At 42.6% G+C, this 26,750-nt stretch overlaps 2 protein-coding genes across 3 annotated transcripts in view; both read right to left on the bottom strand.

Annotated features, from left to right (window-relative positions):
• FAM83C (family with sequence similarity 83 member C) overlaps positions 1-9,128 on the bottom strand; it is a 28,304-nt gene extending 19,176 nt beyond the window's left edge. Inside the window, exons 1-2 of the mRNA XM_080405699.1 lie at positions 7,315-9,128; positions 878-7,228 (exon numbers count right to left, since the gene is read on the bottom strand). Of these exons, the coding sequence (XP_080261825.1) occupies positions 878-1,555 (678 nt within the window). The 5' untranslated portion in view covers positions 1,556-7,228; positions 7,315-9,128. The remainder of the gene's footprint in view (positions 1-877; positions 7,229-7,314) is intronic.
• A 1,106-nt stretch (positions 9,129-10,234) lies between these two features.
• The window catches only part of UQCC1 (ubiquinol-cytochrome c reductase complex assembly factor 1), a 45,954-nt gene continuing 29,438 nt past the window's right edge, over positions 10,235-26,750 (bottom strand). For both annotated transcript variants that reach the window (XM_080405686.1, XM_080405687.1), the window contains 3 exons: positions 14,792-14,869; positions 13,272-13,385; positions 10,235-10,587 (listed from right to left, as the gene is read on the bottom strand). In XM_080405686.1, coding sequence (XP_080261812.1) covers positions 10,453-10,587; positions 13,272-13,385; positions 14,792-14,869 — 327 coding nt within the window. In that variant the 3' untranslated portion in view covers positions 10,235-10,452. The remainder of the gene's footprint in view (positions 10,588-13,271; positions 13,386-14,791; positions 14,870-26,750) is intronic.

Here is a 26,750-nt window from a genome sequence, read left to right as displayed (position 1 = left end):
TAAAAGTGGACTTTGCACTAGAAGTTTACTCAGTATCGTCACACTATTGAAATGAAATACTACAAAAGAAAACAAACATGGAACAGATGCAAAGAACAATAAAAAGGACAAAGACAATAAAAGCTGAAAACGCACCTGAGAAACAGTTGTCCAAGCTGCTGCTTTAGTACCCAGTATAGCATCAAAGCAAAAAGGAATAAGAAGGAGCATAATGAGTAAATCCATTGTGGTTGTCCAGTTTTTATTACATCCGAGGGTTAGCAACATCTACCCGGCAGAAACTGTGCGATGGGACAGAACGGGCTGATCTTACTCATCTTCAGAGAGGCGCAGACGCCAGGTCTAGCAGATGGGATGATGTATGCTAACCTACTTCAAACCACAGGCAGGGATTTTCAGTCCCACAAGTTTACTCAGGTCCTATGTTCTCCCACAGCACCTCACCAGTGGTATCCTCTTGTCCTGCTTAACGTGGTGGCCAGGGGCCGAGACAAGCCCTGGAGGAGCAGGCTGGCTGGCGGGGGCAGAAGGGCCGGCTGGCGCTCAGGCGCTGAGCACCGCTGAGCGTTAATGCTGCACACTCTGCCACTCGCTCGCTCCGGGCTTCGTCCCGTGCTCAGCGTTCCCGCAAACACAGACCCAGGGTGCCTCCCAGGGCACTGCCTGTCTACCTGAAATCCCAGGCGGAAAGAAATTACAGGAAAAGAAAGGAGCAGTGACAGTTACAGGTCTGGTACAGAAAAAGCAATCGCATCATGCCAGACATCTAGAGAGCAGCAACAACCTGGAGCATGTGGAGTACAGCTGTGGGACCGGCCGCCAGCACTTGGGTGCTGCGGCACAAGACCCCACTAAAGGGACACAGCTCTATACATACCGTCCGTGCCCGGCTGATCAGAGAACGGAGCAAATCCTTAATGCTGTTAGCTTTGTTTCTTTGGAAAATCACAGTGGCTTGAGTCTGGCCAGACACTGTGAGCAGTGGTGCCCCTGGCCACCCCAGCTCCAGCTCTGGAGGGTGCACATCAGACATGAGCGGAAAGTAGGTGCCAGATGTTAGTTCAGAGCTGAGGGAGGACCCGTCCCCAGTGTCCGCGCTGCCAGGGTCAGCCTCTTTGTCTTTCGTTGAGCTGGGATCAGGAAAGCTTTGGTTTCTCTGATGGCTCATATATTCCATGTCCAGGGTGGAAAGAAAAGGCAGCTCCCGTTCCTCAGCGATGGCACTCAGGTAGCCGCGTTCCCCCTGCTCAAGGAAGGCGTCTATGGCAAGCCTGGCTGTTTCGCTGTGCTGGAGCACCAGTGGGGTGGGCTCCCTCCACCACGGCTTCTTCAGCTGCTCCAGGCGGCTCTTCAGTGGCCCAGACACCCCTTGCTGGCCCCCATAGCTACGGTGGAACTGGGGTCTCACCTCTACCGCCAGGTAGTTGAACATGACCGGAGCTGTTGATGCTAAGAAGTGCCTCTCCACCCGGATTAGTCCTGTCTGACTCCAGGTCTCTTCTGGCCCTCTTGCGCTCCGGGGCTCCTCCCAGCTGGTTCCTTCAGGACTCAGCATGAGCTGCACTCCTCCGCCGGGGAGTTAATCACCAGGTAGGCACAGCCTCCCACTCTGGGGAGGAGCTGGCTCTTCCCGGCTCCCTCAGACACACACCTGACACTGGGAGCTCAGAGCACCCCTTTTGCAAGGGGAGGAAGATCAGCTCCTCAAGGTACTCCTTCCCTCTCCCTGTACCTGATGCAGGTCCTGCCCTCCCCTCCCTGCCGAGAGCTCCCCACCCTCGGCCAAGCAGGCTCTAACCTGTTCTGTCCCTCACTGTGCTCACCGTGGAAATGCAGATGCTGAAACTTGTTCCTGCTTGAAATTTGTTCCAAATCAAACATGTGTCTCAGTGTCAGTTATAATGAAATACAAATATCCCAAGTGGGTAATCAGACTTGGCCAAGAAACTTAATCATCCCTGAACCATAGCTAATGCTCCTCCTTGACATTTTTTGGGGAGCCCAGGCTCTGCTAGACTGGCACCCAGCAGAGAAGCCAAAACACCATCTTTTTTAATATCACAGGCTCACAGTGTGCATACGAAGCACAGCAGGAATCTTAGCACAGCTCGCGTCATTAGATACCGCAGGCATGAGCAATAATAGCTCGTGGGGCCTTCTAGAATCTCCCTGGAAATCCTTCTAGGACGGGACCTTCAAACTTATGAGTCTGGTGCCACACAAATGACAACACTGTCCACATGCTGTGTGTTTTGGGATTAGTTAACTCCAGCTTCCCAAAAGCACCACGGAGCTATTTTTGGAGAAACAACACAGGCAGACACTTATTTTCAATAAGTGATTGAAAATGCCACGTTAGGAACACACCACCCAGAACACAATGCAGGACATGAAAAATTGCACAGCAGAAGCACCCGGGTGTCCCCAGACTGCAAGGCCAACCTCCCCCACCCCCTTCAGCCGACTTACCCTGGAGCTACTGAACTCCACAGAGGCTAACCAGAGAACGAAGAACTGGCTGGACAGTTGATCTAATCAGCCAGCCTTTTATCTAGAAGTTACAAAACCCCTGCAGATTAAATTCATCCAGGCTAAATTTAGTCGTCTAAAAGCTAAATGTCTGCTCTCTAATATAACCACCAGGCTAGAGTCAATGGAGAGACAGCCATGCCCGAGTGTGAACCAGCACATTCAGACACAAAGTTCTAAGTCAGATGGGATGAATCATGTCCCCAAGGGACTGTCACTCTCCATGGGCTACAGCTGGAGTGGGATTAATAGTTTAGATTAACTGCCTAGTCTTCAGGTCCCTGAAGTCTGAAGGAACTCTGACCAGGACTATGCAAAAGTACATTTACCCAGAAAATCGAAGTCACCTGCCAGAGCTGTGCTGCAATGCAGCAAGCAGGTGCAGAATTAGCAGCTGTGGACAACATATAGGGGACAAAATTATAATAAAACTGCTGGCATGGAAGTGTTTCAGGTGTAACTGTTAGACCAGCTTAAAGAGTAACATTAATTTAAAGTGTGAACAGCCAAACACAATGTAAGGAAGTTTGGGGAAAAAAAGAAGGGAAGGAGCTATAACATGATGAGCCTTGTCTGGAGCTGCTTTGCCAGGGGGATAACGTCACCATGGTGATAACATAAAAGGAGGTAACATCACCCTTTTTTGCCTTCCTAAGGAGTTGGAAAGAGTGTGAATTTTAAAAAAGTCATCAAATACGTGTTTTCTGCTAGATAACACACTGCTGCTTATTCTGTGAAGCGATTTCCACTGTCTTCAACTGGTGTTTGGTAACCATCTACTCTTCCTCTGGTAATTTCTCGTGGACCTCAGCACATGAAAGTACATACAACGTACACATCTCTGGCCGAGCTTGTCAGGCTGGGCTTCTGCAGCGCTGGTGGGGAGATGCAGAGATTTCCAGGGAGTCAGTTACCTCACCCTGCAGCAGACATCTGAAACAGGGTAGATGAAATGCACGGTGAAAGCACTTATCTCTCTGCACTGAGCAGGAGGAGGGCTCAGGCTGCCACTGACAGAGGTTTACCATGCAGACATCTAGAATTAGATGAGAAGTATCCCATCCCTGCTGTCTGGCAAAGAGATAAACATCTATAATTGGCACTTCACAGACTGACTGGCCAACAGGGGATGTAGGAATCACATCAGCCAATTCTTGCCAGATAAAAGCAAGGATCTTATCTGGAAGCGTTGTCCACATACCTCCTGCAATCAACAGAGAAAGGCAAGAGGAAAATTCCCACTGGCTAAACACACACACCAAGTCCCACTTCCAAGGCAACGTCCCCAGGCAGCTATAATCTGGCCCAGGTATTAGGCAACACTTCATTCTTGTGTCCCACTACAGATGCTCTTGGAGCTCACCAAACACGAACACCTCGCCTGGGCTTTCCACAAAATGTACCTGCCGCTTCCTCTTTGAAGGCAAACGGAAGGGAGCCCGCCAGCCTGTTCCGTGATGGTACAGTTCTTGGGGAGCACTCACACACAAGAAGCCAGATTTGCTTTTTTCCCTGCTCTTCATTTCAGACTGAAATCCACATCTTCCACCACAAACATCAGGGTGCTCAAACACACTTATCTACAGATGTTTCTGGAAGGCACCTGCATAGCAGTGTTCCACAGCGCAGCATTCACCGGCCAGATGTAATGAACAGCAAGCGCAGTTAGATGAGAAAAATCCAAATTTTAGTTACTGCACTGAGATCTGTGTCAGCACGGAACTCACAGACAGAACAGTGCAAAGTCTCCCAGTGTTTTGTCCAAGGTTCCCGACCACGGCATTACAGATTCATTCTTCTAAACACAGTGGCAGCACACAAATTCCTTGCTTCATTTTTCCCATGCATATGTTAAGACTCTTCCAGATCAGGGCAGATAGCTTTGCCCCCGCTCAGCAGGAGGGCAATGGACACCAGTTGCCAGCTCTAGGCCAAACGATCTAAGCACTAGTGATGGCAGGGAAACAGACAACCCCACCTCCTCCACCGGTCCCTGCTCAGTGGTGTGCCCAGCATGCAGGCTCTTTCCAGTTGCTGCTCTGAGGCCCCTACCACCCACGTGCCACACAGGGAAGCCAACGTGTGGCCACTGAGTCACGCTGGTGGCCCTTCGAGGTCCAGCCCCTAGCTGCTCAGGGTGCCAATTCGCAGCTGTCATGAGAAGGACCACGATGTGCCTCTTCCCTAGGCTGCTGCCCCATAGTGAACATGTGAAAAAGCACTTTCAGACACCTCTTCCTTCCCTCCTTCCAAAGGAAATACGCAGAAATAGAATTGGGCATTGTAACAGCAACGGGTCCAGTTACCGGCAGGAAGAGAGTATGAAGGGGAAGGATGTGGGACAATGAGCAAACCCTCATCAGATGCCTGGCTTTGATAGGATGTGGAGCAGCCCAGGAGGCTGCAGGTGGGATGAGGAATGAACAAGCCCAGCTCACTCTTTTAGTCACCCATGTAATCATTAATGAAGGCTTTGCGTGCGCTTGACTCCTTGCTTCTTAAAACAGCGTGAAGGAGCCCTTAACTCCTGTGAGAGCTGCAGTAGCACGCCAACACCAACAGGATCTGGTCTCCACAACATGTTGCAGGGTCCTCCTAGGTGAACATACCTGCACGAGACAGTGAAAACAGGACAGTAGATATTTCTGGTTCCTGCACTTGTGTGCAGGAAAACATTGACAGCAACCTGCCCCAGGCCCCTCAAGCAGATCTATTGCCACTTGACCTAAACGCCCCGGCTGCTCCCAGCATATCACATCTGGAGCAGCCACTGAGATGTAACCACAGAAGATATGGATTCATGCTCATGTGAACTCCTGCTCTGTGTTCCCTGTGGAAGGATGAGGCCCAACCATCTCTGCTGCCCCACAAATGAGCAGAGCAAGCTGTTAAGCAGGTTGAATGACTGCAAGCAAAACAAGTCTCCCTCAACATGTTCAGCAACTTCAGAAAGAACACACACATGTAGGGTGCACAGGACAGCCCTAAATACCTGAGGAAGGGGCAGCAGTAAAAAGAAGCTCACCGGGGGAGCCTGGGAAGGATCACTGCAACTGCACCATCACAGCGCAGGCAGCCCACAGCACCAGTGGGCGATGCTCCCTTTGCAGGCTGAGGAGAGAGGCGGATACTTCACAAGCACAGCACAACTGCCTAAGCAGCAGAGCCTGCCACTCACCCATGGTGAGCCTCAGGGTCTTCCCTATGTCCTCACCAACTTTCCCAGGCTCCTGTGTAAGCTGTTGCCCTCTCCTTGGCTTCTCAGACCTTCAGGAAAAGACAGACAGTGCTGAGGGCCAGGCTGTGCAGACACAACATGCCCAAAAGATGGAGATATTGGCTTCCTAAGGCATGCCGCAGAGTGGCAGAAGTACCATCACCCAGACTGCTGGAAGAGGTGTTAACCTAGCCCTAGGACACCAAAGGCACAGTCAAGCCTGATGAAGCACTGTTCAGCAGAGAGAATGGTGCACAGGTTGATCACAGTCTCTTGTAGGAAAAAAAAAACCCAAAAAACCAAAGAGCAAAAAAGTCTCAGTTAGTTTATTATGCAAGACAACAGAGATCAGACCAAGCAGGGCAGGTGTGAAGAGGCAGATGGGGAGGGCAGCAGCCTGTACAGGGGGTGCCTACGACAAAGTCAGCTGCCACCAGCATCATCCAAACAAATCCTGTGTGCTAGGTGAAGGCCACAACCAAACAGCTGCACTGGGGACTGAGAAGCTGGAGAACGCCACAACAGATGACTGCTGTATCCATGGCACAACTCTATTACCGTAAGAGTTAGAAAGACACACAGTAATTTCTAAGTATTAATGTAAACATCTACGACTCCCAACATCGGTATTTTCACCTTCCTGGAAGAAAGCCCACAGTCCAGTTCTGGAGGCAATGAATTGCTCAGCACACCTGTAGAGGGAATCGGCAAACTTCTCCAAATGCTTGAGCAGCATTCAACACATCTCTGGGATGCAGATCACCTTTGCTGCACGCTCAGCATTAAACTGGTCCCACAGAAATGCTACAAATAGACTGCAGCAGGCATACGTTGATTTGAATTTCTGAAGACAGACCTCCTCTGCAGGGTTTTGGAAGTGAGAGAGCATGGAAAAAATACAAGAGTGGCTCACAGGCTATGGTATAGCTCCCACAGTGCCTCAGTGTGGTGCCTTGCAGTGGTATGCATCACAGGGGCCATGCTCACAGAAGCAACCACCATCTCTTCCCAGCTCCTGCTCACCCTCCCACAGCTTTGCTATTCTTCATCTACTCTACGTTCATCTAATTTAAAGCTCTGGTGGAAAAATTTGCTCTTGCTCCATCTCTGCTTACCTTATTTACCAAGCCAAAGGCAGGGTGAGGCAGGTCAGTGGTTAAATCCAACTGCTATGTCAGGAGCAGCAACTCTTACCCAAGGGCTTGGTGTGGCAGCAGCAGTGCTAAAACCTTCACTTTGAGGAGGATATAAGGCAGAAATCTGGGAAGTGGTAACTGCACTTTCACAGTGTAGGCACCTGGACAGTGCAGGAACTGTGAAGATCAAGGATGCCTGTGCTCTTAGCACCGCAGCTGTCTGAAGAAGCAGAAAAAGCCTGTTAGAAATACCCAAAGGAGGTGTGAACACAGAAGCCAAGATGATAAAACAATTTAACCATCTAAAATACAGAGTAGGCGTCAAAGAGGATCATACAACTCCCCTCTCCGCCGCGCCCCCCAAAAAAAAAAAAAAAAAAAAAAAAAGTGTAGCAGAACATCAGCCTGAAGCAAGAGACTGCCGAGTTTGACTCTGGGGGCAAAACGTGCACCTACTCCCCTACCGGTGCAAAACAGCAGAGCAGAAAGGGAACACAGTGAGCATTGGCCCTTTCCTTCCACTCACAGAAACAAAACCCCCATGATCTAGCTGAAATAAGGAGTGCTGCCTAGAAGGTCATGTCTCTTGATTCTAAAACACCTGGGAAAGTTGGGAGAACAAGTCCTTTGGAATAATAAGCAATGTCCAAATTCCGTGTATGAGACAGGAGATCAGGCTGGATGATAAAGTGCTCAGCATGGCTCCTTCCAGAAGAAGTGTGCATGCATACATTCACTTCAAATACAGTAAGCATCCCCCAGCCAACGCCCTGAGACAACTTTCAAAAACTCCAGTAGCATAAACAAAAAACTGTCCACAAGCAGAATAGCTTCAAGCATTCCCTCTGCAAATCCTTGAAAATGGGAAAATACAGGCTTGACATTTGGTTACAACCCCTGTGTTCTGCTGCACTTGAAGTGGTACTGCACATAGGAATCGCAAAAGTGATTAGAAGTTAAAAAACTGCTAATCATTGCTGCTGTAATGCTTGCAAGGTCCAGATTTTGCTACTGGAACAGTATCCTCTCTCAAGGACTCTAAATCCTGGTTGTAAAGATGTCATATATAGCAGGTTGGCAATGCCACCACCTACGGGCATGCACCTCTGGAGTAAGAGGAGTCACATTCTACAGCCTGATCCTGTCTGCAGGTAACTGACAGCTGGGACCTGCGTAGCCTCCAGCATATTTCTTCCTTTCTAACAGATTACCCTTTTAATTCACAGACAGTTTCTGCCTTATTCTTGTAACAGGCCTCACACACTTGTGGCCAAAACACAGCCTGAGCGCTGGTTCAGCTCTGTAACTGGGGGGGGGGGTGTCAAAGGCATTTTATGGAACCAGCAGAGCGCCATGATTATCGGCCTTTATTCTCACATAATAGAAAGTGCAAAAGCAGATGCCAGCGACCACAATCTGGCACCATGATTTCTGGAGCCTCCTGCCCATAAACATAAGAATGGGTTCAATTTTGACCACGTGGCTGTCCCATATTCAGAGTATCAAAGGTATTGTCATCTCTGGACTAGTGGTCCCATGAATTCTCCTAGCTCGCTGGCCTCGCAGCATCAGTGCCACAGCCACCACATGATCTCTGACCTGTGCACAGCACCAGGTTGGATGGTGGTGTACTCGCAGTCCTGTGTTCCCATGGCATGGATAACATGAGTCCAGGTTTAAATTACATAGCAGGAAAGGGGTTAAATAACTGTTTTGTATATGAATTAATGTATGTAGCTTTGAGCCAAAATATCTACCATTAATTTTTCCACCTATTTCAGGAGCAGTAAGATACACAAAGTAAAGTTTATTTTGGTACTTGGTATACTTCACTCTCATTAAAAATAAATTAATCAGCAAATTCCTACACAGCTCAGCCTTCTTTTATGTAAATACAACCCAGCTGTAATGAATTACAAGGTGTTATTATCTCACACACACTGTATAATACTTCACATATAAGAGGTTTCTCTGCTTAGCTCAGCTTTCAACAAAAGCATCTTAAATAAACTGCAAGCAAGTTGTTTGGTCTGTAATGTTTTCACAGAGAAGGGATACACCTCACACATAGAGGGTTTCTTTACATGACTCATTTTATAACAAGTTAAACTGAGGAAGTTCGCCTTGGAAAAAAAATAACAAAATGCCTTTTTTATACACAGAAGGCTCCCTAAGAGAAGACTGGGGGAAAAAAATGCAAGCCAGTGTTTGGGAGCCTATATTCTGCATCCCACTGCTCTTTACATAGAGAAGGATGTCAAATATTTCCCAAAACACACAATATGAAGAGAACAACTTCAGAAGGAAGAATAGTCACAGCCAGGCACAGTCTCACTTTAACCAGATTAAGGATTCAAAAATTAAGGATTAATGTCACAAGTTAAGGATTATCACCTTTGACTTTTATTTAATAGTTTCATTAGGAATAAGTCCCGATATTATAGTGCTTAATTCTTATCAAAAGCACAAGTGGCACAGAAAACACATACACATCACATTTACCCAGACTGACATTTATTATTGAGTAAGATTTTAGACAGGAGAGAAATTAAAACTGTTTTTTCACTGACCTGGAAATAGCCTGGCGAACCATCCACCTACGTAGTACACCTCAGCCTCTGCTGATTTAATCAGTGGAGCTCTTGCTCCTGTAATTACTATGTTGGCGTAATTTGCCTGCACAGCCATATAAAGTTTTCACTGGGGTTGACAGGTCTTGTTAAAAAGCCCTGGACCACTGCTTTGGGGGATGGAGGACAGCATAGTCCTGTCCCATTAAGAGCCATGGACAGAACCAGGAATGTTCTTTTCATAAAGAAATTCTTAAACCACAACTCTAAAAAGAATATGGAAATACCAGCAAGGCAGACTGAAATACCAAGTACTCTGAGGCAGCTTTAATGACAGCCTAGCCACATTTTGGACTTTATTCTCATTAAATTGGCTAGACTCGTAGAGCATTACTGGGGACTGTGCGTTATTCTATGCATCCTCCTATCCTTGTGCAACAAAGCAGAGAGTTCCTAAAACAGATTTTCACAGAAAACCCTTTAGAATCTTTTAAAGCAATTCTTAACACCACTACAGCAAAAATAGACCATTACATCTTGATATCAAGCTTTTAAAATACATTAACATCTAATATGCAAAACTCAGATTTGCCTTCACAACCATTCAGTGAGCAGAGGAACACTGTTGTGTCACTAGGTAGCAGCTCTCCAAATGAGGCAAAGGACAGAAACGTCTTCTTGAGATAACTAAGTCATGGTAAAATACCTGGTTTCCTAAAGACAGAAGGCAGGTCTTTCAATTTGTCAGCAAGGACCACTCAGTGCCATAAAAAGGACAGAGGTTCTCCAACCAACTAGCGTTTATTTGCAAGTGAATATTCAAAAGAGTATGGCTGTCCAATTTGCTACTACTGAGGCACCACAGACAGGACATCTAATTAAGTATTTTCTTTCCAGCAGCAGATTTTCCTTTCTGACCCACAGCCTCAGCCCAGTTCAATTTCGGGCATGCTTCCCAAGATGATCTGACAAACTGACAGACACGTCAGCTCCGGCGCTCTCAGAGTCCTTCATCGTTGTAAACAGGGGAAAGGGGCTTGAGGATGCTGCGGGCATTGCTCTCCACGAGTGGCCGCCAGCTCACTTCGCCCGTCAGCAGCAGGTCCTCCCCGCTCAGTGCATCCAAGTGCTGCACCTGCAAGGACAGGACATTAGTGCAAGCTGTCCCATCACCTACTCAAGTTTCTCAAGAGCTACCCAAACACGTTGCGTTCCGGAAAGTAAGCAGAACAGGAAGATTTGAACATACTTCTCTCTTTGTATGCGGTAGACCTAAAAAGATAATTTAGGACTGCTGAAGCGTCATGGAAAGGCTAGGAGATAAGTATCTGCAGATCCACTGGAGTTAACTTCGTAAGGTCTTCTACTAACACCTTAGCTCATGCTTCCTCTGAATGTTTGGCAACAGGACAAAGAAGAGCCAGCAAAGCTAACATGAGTCATTTTATCTTCTCAGCAGTTAATTCAGATGACACACTGCTAGTACCATCATCTACACGGACTGCTCTCAAAAGTGGTTTCACATAGACCAAGGCTTCTCACTATAGAAAAAAAGCCTGACCAGCAAGGAACACCTGAGATTTATAATACAAAAGCACATGAGCTGGAGGAAATGAACGTGGAATGAACACTCATTCTCACAATACAAGAAATTCTTGGGATCAAATTAAGTTTTAAGGTACAATGAAAGCAAAAAACCCAACCAACTCTTGTCACACAACACAGTGTTAGCTTGCTGCCACAGGACACTGTAAATGTGGTGGAGGAGGGAAAGTCCATCAAGAGTCACTAACAGTGAGAAACACCATCTCTGGCTCAGGTAAGTCTGTGAACGCAGATTGCAAGGAGAGTTGACCAAAGACACAGTACATTTGCCTGCCCTGTTACTATATTCTTCTCTGGCATCCACTAATAGCTACTGTTAAAGACAGGATTAGCAAGAAGTTGTGGGAAAGACCTCATGCACAATGCTTACTGGAAACAAAGATAACTGGACAAGGAGTTTCTCAACCAAGAAAGGGATACACCAAGGGCCACGGAGCCACCTAAGCACAACATCCTGTTTCTGACAGTCAACAAAGCAGATGCCCCAGGAGTTAAGTACAACACATGCATACAATGTTATTTTCCTTGTTTATTTTCCCTCCCTCTCAGAATTTGTTAGTTCAGGAGGTTTGCACCTGAAGTGGTTGTTGTGGATTTAATATCCCTGGACAGACTTCCCTTCCATAAACCTTGCCAGTAGCTTTGGAAGCCAAGGGCAACTGTAGCATCCCAAACAATCTGTAGCAACTTTATGTCCCCACATCCTGGTACCAGTGAACCACCTTTCCTTGCTCACTTTCCTTTTGCCTTCAAGATTTCCCAAGAGCTGTCTCATATTCTTTCTCAGCTGTTTTTCAGACAGAGGATCCTACTCACTGATAGTAATAAAGCTGTTTCATGTCATCCCTACTGCTCTTCTCTGAGCCTTCTTCCATTTGGTTTTTATCTTTCTTGATGGCTGGAACCCAAACCACGCATGTAATTCAAGAACACAAGAGTACCACGAATTTGAAAAGTGGCTTGACAATACTTTACTCTCTATTCCCTCCTTAGTAGTTCTGAGCATTTGATTTACTTTTTTAAAACACTACAGAGTGCTGAGCTGACATTTCAATAATACAATTATAATCTCAAGGACTCATTCCTGTGTGGTGACAGACAGTTTAGAGCTCATCAATATATATGCAAAGCTGGAAATATTTTTCCTCAAGTGCACCACTTTAGAGTTGTCTACAGGAATGACTTGTCTTCAGAGGCTGTGCTCATTCTCCCCCAGTGTGCCACATTTATCTGTGTGATCACTGCTTCCTATTACAACTGCTAATAGCTTCTGTCCTATCCTTTGCTTGAACTACACAAGTGCAACAAATTCCCCACTTGGCAGCAAATTGTCACAAATTACATTTTATATGCGTTTGCTCCCTGCCAATCTTCAGTTTTAAACTTTCCTACAGACTCACTGAAGTTAAGTATCAGCAACCTTAAGCATTAAATTAAGCCTGTCCCTCCTGAGAAGCCCTTTGGCATTCCAAAAGCATCCTCAGACTCCTATAAAGTTCAGCCATTTGCTTCCCATACCATTTTTCAGACCACACTCTGAAATACCGTCTCTCCAAATCTCTATCTGGTCCTGAATACAGTATTGGAAACATTTCAGAGAATGCTGTTGTGGAGGTTCTGGTCTTCAGTTCCCTATCCAACAGCCTACGCTCCTCCAGAACCTCTCTTGCTCCTTTTTAAATCTTTGATACCCACTATATCCTACCAACGTTTCCTAGAAATCTGGTTCACAAATCTCCTAAGGGTTGAGAGGACAAACACTACTTAGTATCGTTTTCTCCAGTTAATAACCAAAACAGAAAAAATTCTGGAAAACGTAACCTTTTTTTAATTTTCCCACAAAGATCATCAGGAGACTTTCAAGCTCTGCATGCTACTTCATTATGAAGAGGATCCCAACTCTGCAACATCAATTGTAATTCTACAACAAGTTGTAGCCCATTTTGTCAAGCCCCTCCATAGCATAGGTCCAGAAAAAGATGAGCACGATCGCTTTCAATACTCCATGAATTTCTCTGCAGCCATTTTTCATCAATCTGCAATAAGTATCAGCCTGTTTTTATATTTTTACCCTTTTCTCCTTAAAAATGATCACTGAATATAAAAATCAGTTATATTTATGAGGAGAACTGAGCTATATGGTGTGCAAGCAATAAATATTTAATATTTTAAATAACAGAATAAAGAGAAGCCACACCACAAACTGCAGCATACCTGTTTGCGCACGTATTCTACAAGTAACTCTAGATGCCGAGGGTCCTCACAGTTCCTGTTAAAAAGGTTTCTCCAAAGAGCTGCTGCCAGAACACGATCATCAGACAAGATTCCCTAAAGGAAGTAAAATGGGGATTAAAAACTGCACATGATGAGGGTCTGAACACAAGACAACCACATCACTACTTGGCAACTGACAATATTAGCTGTCTCAGAGCACACAGCTGTTACAAACTGTGTACGTGAAAAGGTATCAACACCACTCTTTCCCAGAATGCAAAAACAACGCTGGTCTTAATTTAATTTACAGAGCAGCCTGTAACAAATATTCTGGCAAGTTAATTTGGAAAACAACTGGATCAGGGAATTCCTAATGCAGGAGCTGATAACTGCGTTTCTACATTATGAAATCTTTGCCACAAAAATTTTGGCCTTACAGAGAAGACAGCACCACCTCACAGAATTGTGTGAAGCCCATGACACTTGGAATAGAAAAATTACAGGATATTTAATACAACACTGCAGAAAATAGTCAGGACTTTGCTATTTTCCTTTGCTTTTTCATTTTTCATTCTGAATGAGAGAGAACTCGTCAAGAACTATTTAGATTTTTCCAGTTACATCTAATATTAAATTTGGCTTATACAAAAAAACACATCCATGAGTGCTTTTTGTCTAAATTCTCTCCCACTTTTATTGTCTTTTATTATGTGGTGTTACTAGCAGAGTCTCATAACTCCCGTCTTCTGCTGACACATTTGCCAAAAGCAAGAGAGGACTTTAAAATACTCAGTTAAAAATAAAAATGTCAACATTTGTCTTTAATTTAACTAGACATTTTGTTTCCAAAAGAGTGTCAACAAAAAGAGAAAAGAAAAATAAACAGACAGACACACAAGCAGACACATCCTGGCTATACTTAAAGCTAGATTAAAGACCTGCATGCATAACACTGTCCACAATTCTAAGAAGTTTAAATTTAAAAGATATTAATAATGCAAATCACTGTGCAAAAAATAGTCCCACTGTGTGAATAAGAAGAGCAGTTGAAGAGCAACACCCACTAGAGCAAAAAAATAACTATTAAAAGAGATGATGTAATTGTATTTTCTTCTTGAAAGTCCTACAGACACTTGTGCACAGTGGTACCTTTGTCTCCCCATGTTATTTGGTATTTTCTATAAATACTCTCTTTGCTTTCGAACTACAGCTGTGTGCAAAGGGATTCAAAGGGAGGAAATGATTTACTGAAGGTCAAACAGTGACGGAGCAGCAGTACAAAGGCTATCCCTCCTTCCATGTCCCATCATTTAAATCAATATGCTGTGTGCTTTCGTGTTTATTAGAAGTACTTTAACTCAAGGAATAAGATGATGGCAATGACTAAGAAGCCTGCTTCTGTAACATAACATTTCTCCAAAGACATGTACAGCAAACATTTTACTCATCTGGCATATTCTGTGTTAATGAATTAGATGGTATACTTGTTCTTGCAGATTCTCTGAAAACACCCTTCTTACCTCATCATATCCAAACAGAGCTGCATAGAAATTTTCTACCATACTTCTTAAATCTTCCTTTAGAACAACAGAATTAACCTAAAAAAGAAACCAGAAAAACCATCTGCATAGGCTTTAAAGAGGAGGTGATGAGAAAATACTATCAGTTTCACTCTGAGGAGGCAAAGCAGCAGCAGCGCCTTGGCCCACACAGGTTAAGATTTGGCTCCAACGATGTTAGGCATTCTAGAACAACATGCAATGCAGCTCTGTTAATTTTGTACACAAATGCAAGTCAGTGCTGCTCAGAACATATGAGTGGCAGAAAAATCCTCAGCCAACCACGCTGACATCCAGCTACACGAGCAGAGGAAAAAATGCAGCCAGGGAAAAGAGTGAAAGCAAGGCTATCCTTTCAGTGGCAGCACAGGCTAAGATAACGAAGACTCCTCTGTATTTTAACTGTTAAGCAGATTTTCTGGACCTTGATTCATTCACACAGATGTTTTAGAAATTCAGTTTTTTCAACATTTTTTCTGAAGTATGGACTCCAGAGCTAGACATGCTGTTACAGTAAAGATACTGGAACGCTAAAGACATAGGCACCATCCTTGCCACTACTCCTCGCTTACTTGTCAGTACGGACTTTCTCATTCAGGAATCACATGGATTCTGTTTCCACAGCATCTCACTAGAAGCTCAGACATACTAGTTTTTGGCTATGACTAAGTTTCTTTCATTATTTGTGATGATCCAACTAATTCCCCCTATGCTGTAAGTGTGACTTGGTCCAAGTTCCACACTAACTTTCAACTAAATTTAACAGTTGCTTAAGTATTTGCTGGTTTGGCCTAAGCCACCCATCGGCTTGCAGAACTTATCCCACGTGAGCTTAAGACAGATCGGAAGAGATCAACTGCTAGCTCTAGAGTGATGGCTGAAATACCTCGTGTGCATCTCCCTCATCCAAAATGCCTATTCCTTTTGCCTGTACTTTTTACTTCTATCAACAAAATGATTTAATAAACAGTTCTCCTGAGGGCTAAGCTACACTTCAATTGGTAAAGCTGCTTCTTTGTATCGACTCTCATGAGAGATCTAAGATGTACTAAGCATTTCTTTTTTCACAGATCTCACATCCAATGTAAATACAGATGACAAGGATAATTATCTTCCTAATTCCATACTAGCAGAACATTTATGTATGAGACTGCATCTTGGACACAGGTTTTACAAAAAAGGAAACTGCAAGCAGGAATGCAGGGTATGGTATCAGTTCTACTACGGAATACGCACTGCTGTCTTTGACATACAGCTTATCACACGACAGTGTTAACCACGTCCTAAATACTTTCTTACTATCCTTAAGAGTACTCACCTTGGCAATTATGCAACAGCTTTTCTATCAAGCTGTTAATTAGTTTTTGCCACACTAGTGAATCCCCAGTTCAAACAGTCTTCCATTAAGCCACTATCTTTTTTCATCTGTTGATTTTTATAGAAATGCATATAGTGCAAATACAAGGAAAATTCCTTTTATGTCAGTTACTCATATTTTTCCATTAATATAAACTATTAAAATTCATGCAGATATTTTATAGGCTATCAAGATTTGGAGACTGGTTATTACTGAATGTTTAAAAAAAGAACTAAACATAAGAAATCAGAGGGTTAAATGATGACTGCAACTTCTGTAATGACTTAATTAAATTTTTACTGAGTACATAAACTATGATGTCATTTCTACCCAACCATGCTCAAACTTTCTATGCATGTCAGAGATCGTGGTTTTTCTCAATAGAACATACTTCTAAATAAGCTGCACTTCTACAGCTCTAATAAGGGGGAGCAGGTCTCATGTAACACACTCAATAAATTATCCTTCCATTTTAAACAAACAAATTCCATGAGTTATTACATATTTGCCACGCACTTTTTATGACATAATAAAAATGTTACCTCAAGGATTACTTAACACATACTACAAATGTTACAGCAGGCAACTGCAAGGGGCAAAGAAAACAAATAGTCCCATTACAGAGACAAGTCCTGGACTATACTTCCCTAGGGAAGCAGCTTTCTATACTAAAAACAAAGAGCAGCAGCTTTAAGTTAGCAAGAAATAGATTGATGAAGGAGATAACCAAGTTAAACAAACACGGCAATAAATACATCTTAAAAGACAAACAGTTTAGAATATAAAATATGACTTTGGGGATGGAGCTGTATCTTGGGCAATAAAATTACATTTAAAAGAATATTGCAGTTTCTGAAGAATACAACCAACACTGGTTAAGTACAAACATTGTAGGAAAAAAATTCCTTCTTTATAAAACAAGAAAAATGAGTATATCAGCATTTGTTGGAAATGCTTCCTCTTTTTAAACTTGTACATGTTCTCACCACTGGCAAGTTTCATGATCTGGCTGGTCATGATTCTGCTGACTCTTCCACACTTTGTTATTATGAAGAAAAACTGCTAGACAATTCCAAGTGAGCAATTATTAATAACAAGGAAAAAATCAGTAACATCTGGAGCTCTTCTAGGGACTTGGCCCCTTTGCCTTTTTTGGAACAACCCACTGCAGAGCTGTCACCAGAATAAATTTAAAAACCATTGCCTCAATTGACACACACAGCTATCTTAGTTCAAAACAAGGAATACAGTTTTGGTACATCTCTCACATTTACAAAACCTTTAAAAAAAGGAAATGTAGAGCTAATGTATCTTCCTGCTAAACGTCACAATTTTTCATTGAAAGACTCCATGACCCCAACGTTCTGCCTGCAAGACAACTACAGCATACAACTACTGCATTTGTGTTACTATATTGCAGTAAGAAACCTAATCTTCAGTCTCGAGGTCTTCAATATACATAATTCAACAGCCACCTGGTGAGGCTTACTGCTATATCAGACAATTTGTAATATCAAGTCTCATGTAAGGTTTTGAATTCTAACATAATTCCTAGGAAAGTAAGAGCACACTGCTTTACTGTATGTGCTCAATATGTACGAAAGTATCTTACGTATGGGCACAGTTTTTAAAGCAAAAGCTGTTATAGGATTAGTCCGTATTAATGTCCTTTGTTGGACTGAGAACATTCTTTCATAGAATCTCCTCCTCATCTCCACTTTGTCATGCTTTGGCTGACACTGCAGAGAAGTGTCAGTGCGCACAAACTGGAAAATGTGCTCTAACATGCTCCCTATCTGCTACGAAGCCTACAGGGTCGGGCTAGAACCAGCACAGTGTAAAGATCACCCCTGCAAAGCAGGGATGCTGGATCATCAACTGTTTAACTCCACATGTGTGTCCCTGTCAGGCCACACTAAAGGCTAGAGTAGACACAGCTGTGATGTCCACGGGCTGCACTATTTGAGAGCACTTTAGCAGGAGTCTCTTTCTGCTACAGCTTTTGCCAGCACGTGTTGCACCCTTAAGCTACTTCAACACATTAATCCATCCATAGACTATAAAGCCAGAAAGGACACTTCTAACCGCACCTTGTACAAGCACTAGTCATTGAATTTCATGCAGCAATTCCTCTCTTTAGGCCATAAGTTATGGTTGAGCTAGATTTTTTTATGAAGAGATTTCAGCCAGAAGAAATGATTAGATCACAGAACCTGACCCTCTGCGTATCACAGACCATTACATTTCACTGAGTTCCCTCTGTATTAAGCTCAGTAAGTTGTGTTTGGCTAAAGCATATCACCCTCACAGTTGAACATGTGTATCTCATTTCATATTTTAATTTTCTGGCTTAAGTTTCCACCCCATCGTTCTACCATTCCTGCTAGAATAAAAAGCCTCTTCTGTACAATGTATTAGGTCCTGTACCTGTACACAGTAGATGTGTCAGCACAGTCATTTTTTCAAACTAAGATTAGGCTCTTTAAGGCAATGTTTACACTAGGTGGACGGATATACTACATCATCAGCACACTCCTGGAGTGGTCAAAGTTGTAATAGCAAAGTAATGTTTTATATTGATACAGTAAAAATTAATCCATCTCTTGTGCAAAAGAAGTTGCACAGGTACGCGCAGACTTTTGTGGTAGAGCCTACTCTAGAGCTGTAGACTCTTTTGTACCGAGTCTACTCTGGGGACTTCTGTTAGCCACACTGCTATAAACATCAGTCAGCTCCCATTGATTACTGGAGCATTCAATATTGACAGAAGGTCCTGAAGGAGATAACAGCACAAATCTTTCATGATAAAAATTGTCACTCCTCAAATATTTAGGCTTTTTTATGCACTTTCTCCCAAGCTGCGTTTGGAAAGAATGACTTGTAATATATGGTTTACATTAGTTACAAATAATATATAACTGCATATAGTTATATACGAGCTTTTTAAGTGTTTGCTGCCCTTTTAATAAACACACATGGCATTAAATGGGAAAACCTGCAAACGGCTCTTATTTCCTCCAATAACATAACTATTACTCGTAGGACAGTAATTTTGAAAATGACTGAGACTGTAGCTAGGATCAAAATGATTAAATGAATAAAACAGATTAAAAATATCTCTGTAGCAAGTAGCCAAAAAGGCCAGTTCCTTCAGACAATCTCACATAGTTGCGAAATAACAAAGATATTGCAGAAATTATTTTTCCAATCTTGATTTTTTGAGTCTTTTATTAATCACTGTTACTTTCTCTACAAACAAGCTTACTGGCTTATAATTAGCTACAGCTGTGAGTTCCCATATAGCTTAAAATACTAACTTTTTTGATAAATTCTCTAATTTTCTAATTAAAATTAAGTAATTTTGTAACCCGACTCAGTAGATAAAGAGCTTCACAGAACAGTCTTTAAAGCCTTCTTCAATGTTCACTGACAAGCTACTTTGACACTGTAGTAACCTGGACAAAAGCTGAATGCCAGACTTCATCAGAACCAGTTCCTGCCAAAATCTTCAATCCATGAAAACATGTTAATGTTAAGAGACTTTTGCATGCTCTGCTACCTTTGTAACAATTGCATAGTCATCAATAACACTCCTTAGAGCATGTTTATTTCAAGACATTATTTACATATTTCAACGAAAATAGAAGGTCACCCCTACCTGTCTCCTATCAAGAAAATGAGGTATATGTTTCTGTCTTGCAGTCTATCAATTAAAAAATTCTGCCATTGTAACAGCTGAAGATGCAGAGCAGATCCCCATATATTTAATACAGTCAGGATTGTACTGTGGCTTGTCCCAAATTCCTTTTTCTCTGTAGTTTGTGGCTGGCAGAGCTCATTGACAACCTCCCAAAAGAGGGGTCAGGGAAAAGAGGTCAAATCCCTGGGCTCTGTCAAGTTGCTGATTTTCTGTGAGGGTGAGCGGCTGTAGAAGGTTTTTCCTGTAATGCCTCTTTTAAAAAATTACTTGCCCAAAACTGATCATGAACATGTTTCTGAACATACCAAAACCAGGATCAAGAATTCAGTCTGATAAATAGAAAGGAAGTTACATAACCAAGTTCAAAAGAAACACTGGGAGAAGACAGCAGTAAAGGCAAATAAAGTAGATATTCACCATTAGCACTTAGGTCATGTAAAACTCAATCTCTTTACTGAGCCAGACCTCAGTAACTGTCAGAGGGTGTAAGACACAAGAAACACTGCACTGGACGTGACCAAGAGCCCACTTAACGGCATGTCTTGCCTTAACAGTAGCTAGATACACTGAGAAAAGTAAAAAGGCTACAAATCTCATATATGCTTCCTCCAAGTACTCTCCCAACCAACTTCAGCTCAGGCCACTTCTCAGTCCTTGATGTTTGTTTATATGGCAACCTTCAACAGGTCTCCATGTCAAGCAACTTGTCTGGTAAACTTTCTGCACCCACAGCACGCTCCAGCAAGAAGTACGCTGGTCTACTACCCATAAGGAGAACCACCACCTCCTGTTTGTTTCTTCTGAAACTAGCTTCTACTAGTTTCATCTGGTGACCGAGTTTTTCCACTGGATGAGACAGTGAATACAGATTGCTCCACCACCTTCTTGCAGCACTCAGGATTCTGAGAGTCCATCATATTCCATGTGATACGATCTGCCCGTAGAAAAAGACTTAAGATAACTTAATAGAAGTCAAGAGCAACAAAATTCCTGGGATCATAAAGTACTAAACAAAATAACATTTAACAGGACTGCAGAGCCATGAAAGGTGGCATCCATATTGAAAAGTATTTCAGCAGAACCAGGTAAGTACAAATTAGTAGAAAATACAATAATAAATGGAAACAACAATCACAGAGAATGACCAGTAACATGCAGTGCTGATAAAGGAACTAGCAGTAGGTGTTTAAAAGAACCAAACAACAAACCACATAAAGTTTATATAACCATGTGTATACATTTAGCAGCTACAATTCCAGAAATAAAGAGATTTTGTGGATAAATCTCAAAAAAAATCCAGCTCAGCAATTCAATATTGAAGAAAAAGACAAATAAATGTGAGGACTTAGGAAAGGAATACAGAACAAAAGAGGAACCCTATTCGGCCATAAAGCCATAGTGTGCCCACATATAAAATGATGCACATATTTATTACTTTTTAATCTCAGAACAAATCTAAAAACTAGAAGACACACAGAAAAGACTAAGGTGGTTAGACACATGAGAAAACACTAGTTATATTCAGGAAGAAATGAGGAGGAAGATGATGGAGAAGTAGGATCATGAGTGATATTGAGCAAGTAAACAAGAAATTACTGTTCACTGTTTCTTATAAAAAAGATGTAGAAAAGCTGACGAAATGAACAAATAATGCTTCAAAAATAGAAGTACTTTCTCATGCAACACAGTTACATGGCAGAAGTCATTGCCACAGGACATTAAAGAGCAAAAAATATATAAGGGTAAAAAAGGGACTTCACATCCACAGAGGATTTCTGTTAGTAGATACTAAATGTGATCGTCCCCACGCAACTCTCATATTACTCATTAGTTAATGCCAAGAGAATGTACTGAAGAAATACCGATACACAATTCAGTTTCTTACACTTTTTCCCCAAATATCTCTGGTCATTGCTAGAAATAGTATACTGGATCTTCACCTGACATTAGAAGAGTAACTTCTGAGTATGTTCAGTTTTGTTCATTTTTTGCTTATCTTTGCAGATATTGACTGCTATCTCTTGTGTCTGTGCACCTCTTCCAGCCCTGACTTGCAGCAAGACAGCCACAGCCCATTAGATGATCCTGGATGCCAGTCATCAGGTCACTTTGTTGATAGGAATTTCACCTGGAGTATGCTAGTGCAATTAAAAAAATATTGCTACCTTTACCATAGTAACCTCACGGGAAGAGGCTACACTTTATGTAGAAATAAGAGCAAGAATGATGCTGCTCACACCAAATAGATCTTCTCCTAGGGGAAAAAAATAATTTAAAACCCCCATTCTTCCGCCAAGAATTTGGGACCAGAAGAAGTTTCTATCAGGTAGGAACAGCAAGTCACATCTCTCCTAAACTTTTTTTGTGGAGAGTTTATTTCATTTAAAAATTGAGTGACAATTGCAAGAGTTCATGCAATTAGTAAGCAATCAGCAAGGCTAATTCTCGATGCTAACACCTAGTACTGCTACAACCTTTATCCAGTGATTGAGGACAGAACAAATGCAAATACTCACTCTTACTATCTCACTTCCAAAGTAATTTTTGTAGTGCCTAGCAGAGTGGCTTATTTGCATTTGCTCCATCAGACTTCCCACTATTTCCCAGCACAGCCCTGTTTATACGTGACCTGTTTGACATTCTCCCATCAGTTTTACATTTGGGTAAAATTCTAATTTGAAGTCACATTGCTTTCACCTTCTACCAATATTCTGCACCTTCTGGTTTCAATAATAAGCTGAGAAAAACCCAATTTCCCCAAGCACTCCTCCTCCCCAGGGCTTCAAACACACACATGCCACAGAATAGTTAACAGCTAAATATTTTCTTGCCAATATTTTAAGAGTGCAGAAGGTTCCAAATTGCTGGTAAAATAAACAATGCCAGACTGTGAAAACTCCTGCCTGCCATATACTCTGATGTTAACAAGAGTTTCTTTATTACTGTAACCTTTCAGAAGCGAACAAAAATTATTTCTCTACCCTAGTTCTGCCCTCAAGTAAAAGGCAAAGGAGGAAAGCGAACCATGAAAAAGCTGCATGGTAAGATACTGTGAGTTTTCCATCTTACTTCTGTACTTCATTCAGACTTGATGCTGCTGTGAATAAACTTCCAGAAGATCCTAAAAACATGGGCAAGGATTTCAAGAAGCCAAAAATTTCTTTACACAGTTTCCTGAATAACACAGATTAAACTTACATAGGGGCCATCTTCCCCCTTGCAAGTACATAATAAAAAAGGAAATGCAAATGGGCAAATTTAGGATGCTTTCAATGAAACATTATTTTCAAGCTCCTCAGTACACAGCTCTGTCTTCAGGGGCTTTTGCCATGGACTTCCATTAATTACAGGGTCTCTGCCATTTCCTCATGTCTAAACAATTAAATCTTCAAATAGCATCCACAAATAGAAGGAATTGCTAGTGCTTTTTAGCATGAACAAGTCAAATGACTGTACAGTTCAGGTGACACCCCCTAGAAGCACTGGTCATTCACAGGCCTGCCAGCCTTCTGTTACCTACCAAATATATTTGGAGTTATGGAATCCGTGCCCAAGCCATCTGAAAATCAATTCCAATCACTGTGGCTCATTTCACACACACCAAGATTGTATTGACCCATCTTCCATCCATGACATCCACACCACTAGCTGAATCTCACTTTTCACGTGCAGTCATTCTTGTGGCCCCAAGACTATCTGACTAACTTGAAAATCAACATGATGTACGTTTTGCTAGCAACAAATAGAGATCTCTAAGATCAGACATGGTGGTATGTTGGTCAAATCTTTTAACCTTTGCATTCTTTCCTGCCCTTTGAATATGGAAATAACAATATTCAAGTCCTTACAGAAGCATAATATCCAGTTAACATCAACAGAGATACAAGAAGTGCTGTGTATGACCAGAAACAGAAGAGGAAGACACAATAACTGAGGACAGAAAAGGGACTAGAAAGAAGCTACTGAGATTCCCAAACCAGAATAGAAAAAAAAAAATAAACAACACACACATCAGTTTGCCTAGACAGGTACAAATGTATCATATGCCACTGCTTATGCTAAAGTAGCAAAAGAAATCAAAGAAGCACGCAAGCATGAAAGCAAACATTGGAATTATTGAATGTATTGCATTTGCACTTGCTGATGATTATCATTTAGTCTACTGTGGGAGCTGTTACCAAAAGCAGTCAAAAATAAGGGCTTCATAGAGCTGCCAGTTTTATCAATGGATAAAATGGCCCAGAGAAGTCAAGAAAACAAAGTAACAAAATAAACAAAGTTCGAACCGGAAAATACAAACATTTGCAACCGACTTACCTAGCCAGGCTACAAGGCACTGTGGTCTGTGCATTGTAAACATAAAGACATTATGTCTGCAGCAGAATTTAAGACTGGCCTTCAAAGGAGCTCAACAATTACAGTGGCATAGAGCTGCCCGCAGGAGAAGCTGATCCAGACTGCCAGTGCTGGCAGATGGACAACCCACTCCCCAGTACATCCTACAGGTTATTGAAACAAAAAAAACCCCCACCCCTAGTGGAGACAGTCAGGAGATGTAATGCCACAGCGAGCAACAAGCCAGGGAGATTATCATTGCACCAGTTTTTGGAAGACACGAGTGACATCTAGGTCAGAGAGAGAAAGAGATGAGGCACAAGCATACTAGTGGAGGAAAGTGCTGATGATGGCAAATACACAACTAGGATTTAGGATGGGAAAGCAAGTGTTCAGAAAAAGAAATAAAATAATTGGAGAAGAAAAGACAAATCTGGAGTTGAGAGAAGCAGTCATGAAGATGCTTCAACTTGCAAGGGTGGGTTTGAAGCAAGCAGACAAGAGGACAGATCCTGAGCTCCCACTGTGGGCCTTTGCAACATGAAACTCCTGGATAAGCATGTTGAATAAAGGCAGCACATGACCATTGTAGCAGTGAAGCAGCATGCCGTGGATGGAGAGCCGGCACAACTGGCACTAATGGTTGTAAGAGGATTAGTTAAACATGAATGAACACAAGAGAAGGGAGAGAGGTGGTGGTGCCAGCCTGACACATACAAAGGGGTCCTGCAAGGAAACAAAAAGAATTAACAAAAAAGGTAGAGAGATAAACTAATATCTCTACAAGATAGGAAGTAGGAAGGGATAACTATGTGACATACTGACAGAGGGGGGAAAGGTGGAAACAGGTGCATACCCTGAGAAAGGCATCAGATACAAGCTCCAGTGAGTTCAGGCATTAGGGCAACAGAAAAATGACCAAGGACAAGGAGGGGGAAAAAACCATTCAGAATGGGTGCGATGAATTAAGACCTTAAGTAATTGCTTATGTAAATGCCAAAATTGGGCATACATGAAAACAGTAATAGTCAGCACACCACAGAGCACAGCAACCAATAGGGAAGTAAACTTTCACCACACCTGACAAAACAAAAGTGACAAGCAAGGAAGGCAACCCAGAGAACAGGACGATGCTCTTCTAACTGGTTAGCATGACAGAGAGAGTAAGATTAATTACCACAGTTGTACAGATATAAGCTTGATGAAGATCCTATTAGCCTGAATGCAATTGCTGTCAAAGAGAAAACAGAGTTTCTCTCACATACTGTGCCTCTCCCTCTTGGGAGCACTCACTGTAGTCTGCAAAGCTGCACTCACATTTTGCTCTCAGAAACAAAGTAATAAAAGTTACTAATCCTTCTCCAAAATAAGGCTTAATGAAGAGATCCCAAATGAAGAGTACCAAACAGACCTCACATGCGCCATTTGTGCCCCCTGAAGAAAAGTCAGAATTTGTACAAAATAAAGCACTTCAACCACTCCTTAGTTTAGCCAGAATTAGCATTTGGAAGCATTCAGTGGAAGCTAGATGCGTACAGAAAACCAACCGACCTCTCCTTGTCAGCAGCAGTTACCAAACACCATCTGATAACTGCCACCAGGGCCTCCTGATACAGGAGGAAGGGAACAGCCAGAGACACTGCAGAAGGTGGCAGTAGTAATTTGTGAGCTGGGAGAGCCAACAACCACTGCATACTGTTTTAATCAAAGCCACAACACACGGGTGCTGTTGAGTCTGCCAGAGACACAAAAACAAGTTGTGCAAGGGGAAGGGAAGGCACTGCCTCAAACCCTTGCAGCACCCCTGCACCATATCGGAACCCTAACTGATACTTATGGTATTGTCCTTCAAGACAGGCGGGCAGCACAAACGTAAGGAAAAGTTAGTTATTGCTTCCTGAAGAGGAAGCATAAGATATTAGTGATATTCTACTGGCAGCAAAAAGCACAAGCAACAGTAAGATCAAAACATATTGGGAAAACCACAGAACCTCTCAATGGCTCATTTGATTATTCTTATTTAGAAGAGGTAGTGGTCTTTAAATGTCCAAGAGTCACATAACGACGTGTTACTTAACCCTGCACTGACCACAGGCAAATCACAAACTGCATCACAAGTGATACACAAAGCACTGGCAGGAGCCAGGCAACAGTGACAACATAGTGTTACCCATTCTGCTGAGCCTGGAGACTGGCAGGTTCTGTAAGGATCATTTTCCTGTTTCAATCATCTCTACGCTATCAAAATAAAAATTATGCAGTTGTGGTGAGCAGTAACTGCATTGCTCAACATTTGAATTTTGGCAACTACACTCCGTTCTGGAGAGTCTGAGAAACACAGGGCAGCACTTAACACCTACGAGCACTGCATGGTAAAATCGATTTTGGCATGTGAGTCCCACTGGTGCAGAAAGTGAGGAATAATGAGAAAGGTATTTCTAGAAAAGGTGCTACAAAGCAGCTTCCAGTGTACTTCTTGCAGGCACCAGAGGGAGGCACAAAACAGACCAAGGACACTACCTTACAGT

This window comes from Falco punctatus (genome assembly GCF_963210335.1).
Source record: "Falco punctatus genome assembly, chromosome: 10".
Taxonomy (NCBI): domain Eukaryota; kingdom Metazoa; phylum Chordata; class Aves; order Falconiformes; family Falconidae; genus Falco; species Falco punctatus.
This window is presented reverse-complemented; position numbering and strand designations above follow the sequence as displayed.